We start from the raw sequence: 8,714 nt of genomic DNA, 5'->3' as shown, positions 1-8,714 counted from the left end.
CGCTCTTAGCGCATATCTCGCGATGGCTGTAAAAAACAACTACACAGGACACGTAGCGGTTAAAAAAATTGTATGCTTGGATTCACTGTCCAAAAACTTGACAGAAATCGAATTAAGAGCGAGGAATATCTCGAACAAATTTAAAAACTCGTGTTTTTTTTAATGAGTGATAGGCAGGCGTCTGACCACGATCTCGAAGTGATACCTATTTACTCTAGCCTTGAAGAGATCCAGATTGTATTCATACGGAAACACAGACTCGGGCAGGGCATTCCACTCCTTGGCAGTTCGCATAAGGAATGTTATAATTTTCAATTATTGAAATCGCTGTGAATCTTTAACGAACTTTTTTGTACACGGAAAAAAAAATCTGGTTGTTGTAACGAGAATTCGGTAGACCCTACAATTTTTATCGTACTATATGTGACAACTCTACAAATAGTAAACTCAACTATTCTCTTCTCGTAAAAGTTATATGGTATGGGTAAGTATGTTACATAGTAAGCAGTAGGGCTTAAATTGTTAACAGTGCTGGATGTGTATTGTTGAAATAACTACAGCCTTTTGTATCCGTTACCAAAAATATGTTGTGGTATATACTATATTGCTTGGTAGTAACCACTATGTTACTTTGTAGTATCTACCATGTTACTTGGTAGTAAGCACTATGTTACTTGGTAGTAGCCACTATGTTACTTGGTATTAACCACTATGTTACTTTGTAGTATCTACTATGTTACTTTGTAGTATCTACTACGTAACTTTGTAGTATCTACTACGTATCTTTGTAGTATCTACTACGTATCTTTGTAGTATCTACTACGTATCTTTGTAGTATCTACTACGTAACTTTGTAGTATCTACTACGTATCTTTGTAGTATCTACTACGTAATTTTGTAGTATCTACTGTATTACTTATCCCTTGGCATCTGCACAATAAATGAAATGCCTGATTATACTACTTCCCAAAACTGCTGTAAACTGTACTTATTGTTTGAATTAAAAAACAAAAACAACTTTTTCGACTTCTTTCGAAAACGTTGATTTTTTAATAAAAACATAAAACCACTTAATAGCACTTTTTCATGGGAAGTAGTAATATCTGGCATTTCATTTATTATATATTGTGCAGAGGCTGGGGACAAGTCGTGTCAGTCGTAAGTTGCAATCAAGTTGTGAAATATTATAAGTAGACATAATTATGTACATATATTAATTATTATGCGTTATAATAAATGCGATGTAGTTCAATATTAACTGTAGAGTATTTTCTATACAATATTAATTTTATGTTATGAAAAGCTTAAATAATTATAATGTAGTCACCTTAACCTATTTCACAATTTGAACAAAACAGGTTCCTAAAGTTGGGAAACTTCTAGTTTAAAAAAACTTCAAATGAAATCAATCATTATTTTATATTAATAGGCAACAAAACTGATTGTGAGTCACATTTATAGAAAAAAGGTTTTACATTGTACAGTTGCCATCAAATATATCGGAGCGGCCAAGGTACCTATAAATATCTGGACGTGCACTATATCGCTTTGACAATAAAGACGTTGTTTTGTGATCAACTTGGCCGCTCCAATATATCTGTTGGCGACTGTAATATATCGGAGCGGCCAAGGTACTCAAAAATGTCTGAACATGCACTTTATCGCCTTGATTACCTTGGCTGCACCGATGTATCTGATGGCGACTGTAACTAAGTAATAATATCACTCCTCCCTAAACAGTGTACTTATATCCCTAATAGTTACCGCGATTGTTAATCAACGAAATAATTCAATTTAAACGGATTATATCGCGTATATATTTAACTATTATCCATTCCGACGTTTCGAGTACTCTTTTCTTGCACTCGTGGTCACGTCACGGGCGTCTGACGTCTACGGCACTTCCGTGGCAACGAGTGCAGGATAGTACTCAAAACGTCGGAATGGATATTAGTTAAATAATACACGCGATAGAATCTACTTAAAAAGTTAAGTATTGGGTATATGGTAACAACTGATAACAAAATTCTAATCAAATAGATAAATCAGTTCTACATTGAAGTGATACGTTATATCCTTGTTATAATTTTTAATATACTTAATACCACATTCAAAAATAACAGGGGATCGATATTTGAATATCACCAACTGATTATATCACCCTACCGATAACATCAGCGGATTACTCCATTCCACTGGTCTAATTGGAATCATTGATAGTTAGGCGGAATAGAGCATTCCGCTGATCTCACTGGTGTTAAAATAGATTGGGTTAATAATAATTATTCACTTCGGTAATATTCAAATATCAATAATTTCAAATACAGTATACGACTACCACTGTATTTAAATATACACTATAATATTTGCCACGTCATGTACAGTTCTAATTTCAATGCTTTATTTTGATCACATTGGGTGTCGGGTTGATAAGTCTGCGATAATTACTTAGTACTAGTAGGTACATTACAGCACATGACAGAATAAAAATGCCTAGTTATACTTATATCGTAAAAATAGAGTTTCTCATTAGTGTATAATATACAGGCGGCCAAAAAAGAACTAGATTCCCGTTGGCTGTAAGGTTTTGGGACCCAACCATCCTCCCTAGATGGTTTTGGAACTTCTCAGATTGATTTGTGTTTTGGGTTTTTGCATGGCGATTAAGCGGCGGCGGTGGGTAATGGCCCCTTACAGCCAACGGGAATCTAGTTCTTTTTTGGCCGCCTGTATAGTCTACTCCTAACGCCTACGATGCTTAATCTGCATGGCTTGAAAATGCCTTACTCCTGATATGGGAGAAAGGCGGCCATTATTAAGAATTAAATGTATATTCAGTAGACAGAGAATCACCGTTTTTCAAGCCAGGCAGAGGAAGGCATCGTAGGCAATGTTGCACGAATTGACGGTAAGAATAAAATGTACATACAATAATAAACGTACTTTGGCGTATTATTCATACAGGAGATCTTAGAACAATTTTTGTCCTATTATTAGATGTTACTGACTTAGTATTTGGAATATATTATGAATAAATTGTGTCATAATTACAAAATAATATATTATCAGTCAGTTCTACATCGTAGCAATAAAGCCTCTCATCAAAAAACAAAGTCTTGAATAAACTGAATTCAAAAATAATGGTTTTATTTTCAAACATTACATAAATACACTCAATTAAACCAAACATTGGTAAGAGGCCATCACATATATATCTTAAGTAATAACCATATTTTTAGAGTACTTAGTTCCTTTTATAGAAACCCAACTAACTTGGTAAAGAGGGTGAGATGATAAGGTTAGAGATTGTCTTATTTTTCGTTCAGTATTATCAGTTACTGTTTTTTTAATTCCAAATTCGAAGATCTCATCTAGACCAGTTAAAAAGGTTTCATTTAATTGTAACTAATGCTCGATTGCCAAAGTTTTGCATGGATTTTTTCTGTTACTAGACACATTTGCAGCCAATTTCGATAAACGATGTTTGGCTTCATAACGCATTAACCATATTGACACTAAAGGACCGAACTTCTGTAACATATCATTATAATGCGTTAAAAAATGAAATTTAGGAGTTGAAAGTCTTTTTACTGTACGTTAGATATAATTGATGGTGTTCTGTAACTAAAGACTGTAGTAAATCACAATTATCTTTGTGAACGGCATTAGATGTAACTATATCAATTATTTTCCTTAACACTATGTATAACTCCCAGATGTAATCACTGCATGGAATAAAATCACCTACGAGTAGCCCAAAGTATCTCAAGAAGCACAATATTTCAGACGCAGACATTTTAATTGTGTTGTTTTTTAAATTGTCCAATGTTATTATCATAGGTTATATTCTCCTTTGGAAAAATGTTTCTAATTTTATTAGCGATACTAAGAAGCGTCTCATGTGTTACCCTCACATCAGGGTCTTCTAACAATAGATCTTCCACGATAATATTGCAAAGCTTCCTTCTGCTATTGCTTGACAACATTCCTTCTTCTTTGTGTAAATTCAGCAAGCTTCTACCCTTTGCAGATTTATTTAATATGTCCAGCAGTGCCTGTAACCAAATTTATTGCAGTGTTGAAGTTGGCTCGAAGTTAATTTGTGTTATTTTCAAGTTACAGGTACATAATAAGGCGTTGCTGCCATAAAAAATCATTTACAAATAGACTTTATTGACAACCGACAATGATGTACAGTCATTTTCAAGTCAAAGGTACATAATAAGGCGTTGTTGCCATAAAAAGTCATTTATAAATAGACTTTATTGACAACCGACAATGATGTACAGTCATTTTCAAGTCAAAAGTACATAATAAGCCGTTGTTGCCATAAAAAGTCATACATAAATAGACTTTATTGACAACCGACAATGATGTACAGTCATTTTCAAGTCAAAAGTACATAATAAGCCGTTGTTGCCATAAAAAGTCATACATAAATAGATTTTATTGACAACCGACAATGATGTACAGTCATTTTCAAGTCAAAAGTACATAATAAGCCGTTGTTGCTATAAAAAGTCATACATAAATAGACTTTATTGACAACCGACAATGATGTACAGTCAGCATCAAATATATTGTAAGAGCTAGAGTAGCCAAATAGTTCGTCACACCATACAAAATATATGGTGTGACGAACTATTTGATCACTTTATATAAAGGGTGTGCTTTAGGTTATCATACTGGCGCCGCAACCGGATGTGGCAACGGTGTGTAAGCGTGACAGCGCTATCTCGTTCGCACACCGTCACCGCATGCGGAAACTGCAGCAGTGTGTAAACCGCGTTAATCGATCACCAAATAAATAGATCTGCAACAAAATTGTACCACCAGAAGTCGGTTCTGGTGTTTACCGACCGCTGCCGCGGCACGCACGCTTTGTTCTCAGTTAACCTAACACACTTCTCCTCGCCTCGTTTCGCACGTCGTCGCACGTATCTTGAGTCTGTGAAAACTATTTTCTTTTTTTTTTGTATTTTTACAGGTTTTTTATTATTATTTTTTGGTGATAGATCTACTATTCTGGTTATACAAATCTAGTGATTGAAGTTTTAATTTGGGTGCAAATATCCATTAGTTAGGCGTTTCAGATTTGGTGACCGTTTCAATTAAAATGGTCACAGATATATTTGTTGTAGGCAGATATTATAATTAGGGGATACAAATTAGGTGGCAAATCTAAACTTTGGTGACAGAAAATGTAGTTGCCTATGGTAAATACCGGGTGAAATCTAAAATGTTATACAAGATAATAAAACCTAATCCCATTAATGATTTTGAACAACTTTTACTATGGGATCAACTTTGTAAGTAAAAAAAATTGAACAGTTTCATAGAAAAGGTCAAGGATAAGAAAGGTATGAGAAAGTTTTATTTATTGTAAATTTACAAAGTTGACCCCATAGTAAAGTTGTTAAAAATTATGAATATATTCAGGTTTGATTATCTTGAAACACGTTTTAGATTTCACCCAGCACAACTATATGTTTGAGAAACTTAAAAAATCTTACTTGTCGTTTAAGCTTTGGAGTATATGTTATTAACACATTTGTTGAGCTGCTGCCAGAAGGGGATACATTTTGAATAGTGTACACCTCACTTGTCAACTGTTCGATTTCGTTGGTAAGGTCCTTTACTGGTGGTAGATTAATTGATGTGTTGACGCTACTGTCAGAAGGGGATCCATCTTGACTGCTTTGGAAGTTGGTAATATTCTTTATTGGTGGTACGTTTCTGTGTTTCTCATTCAACACATCGACATTAATGTCCGATTTGCTCCCCTAAAAAAACACAAGTTAATTAGCCCCTTGTATAAAAAACATATTTACATGAACCCTTTCATACCTAACCGTAATGTACCTAGGGAACTCACGGATCTTAGGTCGTTTTGTATAAAGATAGCATTGTTACGTTCATAAAATAATTCCAAGAGTCTTAGATCTATAAAGTTTAAAAAAAATTCACCACTCCACCTCGGAACGTTCTTTATCCCTTAGAAAGCGGAGGAGAAAAACGCATTTTATCCGCATGATGTGGGGAAAGTAAGTTTTGACTTGTTTCTTTACATTATCTGGTAGGATGGACTTTAAAGAGATGATTTAGAATTATATAATTTTGAAAGCATGAATTTGGCTTAAATTTTTAATATTTTATAACTTGTATTTTTCGCAGTGGCGTGGTGAAAAATGTTGTATTATTACTAGGCAGTAAAATTTGTTCCTGAGTTATAGTTGTTTTCTATGTATTTAAGTATTTATTTAGGCATATCTATCTATTATAGTAATAAGTGCTGGTGGCCTGGCGGTAAGACATCAAACTTTCAATCTGGAGGTCTTGGGTTCAAACCCCGACTCGTACCAATGAGTTTTCATTTGATATTTACCAGTCGCTTTTCAGTGACGGAAAACATCGTGAGAAACCTGACCTAATCCCAACAAGTCCTAGTTTCCTGTCTGGGTTGGACGATCAGATGGCAGTCACTTTCGTAAAAATAGTGCCTACACCAATTATTGGGATTAGGTTGCCGAGCGGACCCCAGGCTCAATAGAACTATGGCAAAAGTCCGAGACAAACGCTAATTGGCCTCCGTGGGGTGAGGTAATTCAGATTGGGGCGGGCATAGCCTGGCCATTCTGTATGAAATACTATTATTTATTCTGTGCTGTGGGACTAGGTCTGTTTGTGTAAGACTGTCCCATAATAATTATTTATTTCAATAATGCAACGTCATATTATTAAATTATCTAAATATTGAAACAGATAGGTACCTGACTGAGACTAAGAGAGAAATCATCATCATCATCATTTGATATTTGTTTCCAAATATTTAAGTTGCTTATGAATGTGGCTCTGTCTCCAATTGGTTTAATCAGTTCTTGTATCATTCCCTGATCCAATATGTTGAATGTTTTGAGGGTGATCTTATTTTCTGTAAATACAAACAAAACTTAACCCTTTCTTTCTATTAAGCTTTTGGAAAGTACTTGAATATAAATAAATATATACATAAGGAAAACTGACACATGTGGACGAAAACTACCCTACCTCTGCAACGGCAACGGTGCCGATGCGGTAGATTTGACAAGGTGCTGGGAATATTACTTACTACCCAGTAGGACTAGTAGGAGGCATATTATTATACCTACTAGCTTTTGCCCACGACTTAATCTACGTGGAATAAGTCATTTCTAATACAAACTTCCACCCCCTTAAATCACGATTTCTGGAATAAAAACTATCCTATTTCCTTCCCCGGGACTCTAACTATCTCCATACCAAATGTCATCTAAATCGGTTCAGCGTTAAAGCGTGAAGTAACAGACAAACAGACACACTGGGCCATATTATAACTTTAAAACATGTTTAGACACGACAAACAACTGAATCAGAAATATCAGAACTTGCTTGAAAATTATTCACATGTAACTCCAATAGGTACATACAACCTCAATATCGGTTGATTGATTTTTGTTCCGTGTTGGAGTATGTTTGAGATAGATTGTGTTTTTAATGTATTGTCTATGTAGGCATTTTAAAATTAGAATACGGCACAAAAGAAAAAAATGTACAGATAATACATTTGAATATAAAAAAATGGAAACAAGACTTACGTTTGAATATCTCGTAGTATTCTGACAGACCCCACTCATGCAATATTTGCGCGATGTCTTCGTCCATTTTCAGTAAGACACAAGTTTTTCTTTTGTTATTTTCACTGCAAAGTAAATCTATAACTGCCTGTCACTACTTTTGCGCGGGCGACGTAAGTACGATTGGTCACGATCAGCGCCATACTGTTTGAAACCGCCCCGCGCGCCTCCCGCGCCCCTCCGCTCTCCCAGACGCAACGATCCGTATTGTAATAACACTAATAACAACAATAGTATAATGTAACTTACTTTGAGTATTGTTGGTGTAAACATTTAGATACTATTCCTTACAAGCTTTCAAGTTACTAGAATTGAACATTGCCCGTTACAAACGAATTGAAATCGCTACCACATCAAAATAGTTGGTCGTACAATAAAATTAGTAAAGGGAACGTTAAATTAGTTAGCAGAACAAATTTCCGCTTACTACACATTCTTGTAGTATCGTATTTTTATATAGCTGCGACAACGATGGGAATTGTAAAGACGACGATTCTATTGTAACTATCCCTTGAGTATTGTTGATATAACATTTAGATCTTAACCTTTACAAGCTTTCAAGTTACTAGAATTGAACATTGCCCGTTACAAACGAATTGTAATCGCACCAAATCCAATGGTTGGCTGAACAGAAAAAAATGTTAGGAGAACGCAAAATTTGTTACAAGAACAAATTCCCATTTACTATACATTCTGGTAGTATTGTAAAAAATATTTTTTTCCGTGTAGTCTTTTGAGTAATTAACGAAGTGATTATGTCTCATAACAATAATGTTGAATAATAATAATCCAAACTTCACTCCATAGACCGTTATACTGTTCACTTTTTCTACAATAGTCCCAATGCCAGCTGCAACCGGTTCATGGGTGTCTATTGTTGCGCCTGTGAACGGGTTCCAGCAGACGTTCTACATGACATTAAAGCTCTCCAAGGCGCCCCTACGTGTTGGATCTATATCCCCCGCAAGCCTTTCAAAAGACCGGGATTTATAGGCCCGTGAACTCCAAAGAGATAAAAATAATAATATTAATAATATTGTAATTTTGTCGCTTTAGTTAAAT

The 8,714-nt window shown here is 35.0% G+C and overlaps 1 protein-coding gene across 1 annotated transcript; it reads right to left on the bottom strand.

The window, feature by feature from the left end:
• Nucleotides 1-1,400: 1,400 nt before the first annotated feature.
• Nucleotides 1,401-8,378, bottom strand: LOC133518790 (uncharacterized). The gene is made up of 4 exons (XM_061852492.1): nt 7,614-8,378; nt 6,771-6,931; nt 5,514-5,783; nt 1,401-4,055 (listed from the first exon to the last, which is right to left on the bottom strand). The coding sequence occupies exons 1-4, from the start codon at nt 7,678-7,680 to the stop codon at nt 3,798-3,800; spliced, it is 756 nt and encodes a 251-aa protein (XP_061708476.1). The 5' UTR covers nt 7,681-8,378; the 3' UTR covers nt 1,401-3,797.
• Between the last annotated feature and the right edge of the window lie 336 nt (nt 8,379-8,714).

This window comes from Cydia pomonella, chromosome 6, assembly GCF_033807575.1.
Source record: "Cydia pomonella isolate Wapato2018A chromosome 6, ilCydPomo1, whole genome shotgun sequence".
Taxonomy (NCBI): domain Eukaryota; kingdom Metazoa; phylum Arthropoda; class Insecta; order Lepidoptera; family Tortricidae; genus Cydia; species Cydia pomonella.
This window is presented reverse-complemented; position numbering and strand designations above follow the sequence as displayed.

Bases quoted from the DNA above. Each gene is read 5' to 3' on its own strand.
- LOC133518790 (XM_061852492.1), bottom strand. From the start codon at position 7,680: ATGGACGAAGACATCGCGCAAATATTGCATGAGTGGGGTCTGTCAGAA. The intron at 5,784-6,770 runs GTACCTATCTGT...GTGTTTTTTTAG, and splicing joins TCTCTCTTAGTCTCAGTCAG to GGGAGCAAATCGGACATTAA. The intron at 4,056-5,513 runs GTAAGATTTTTT...ATTTGGTTACAG, and splicing joins CTCCAAAGCTTAAACGACAA to GCACTGCTGGACATATTAAA.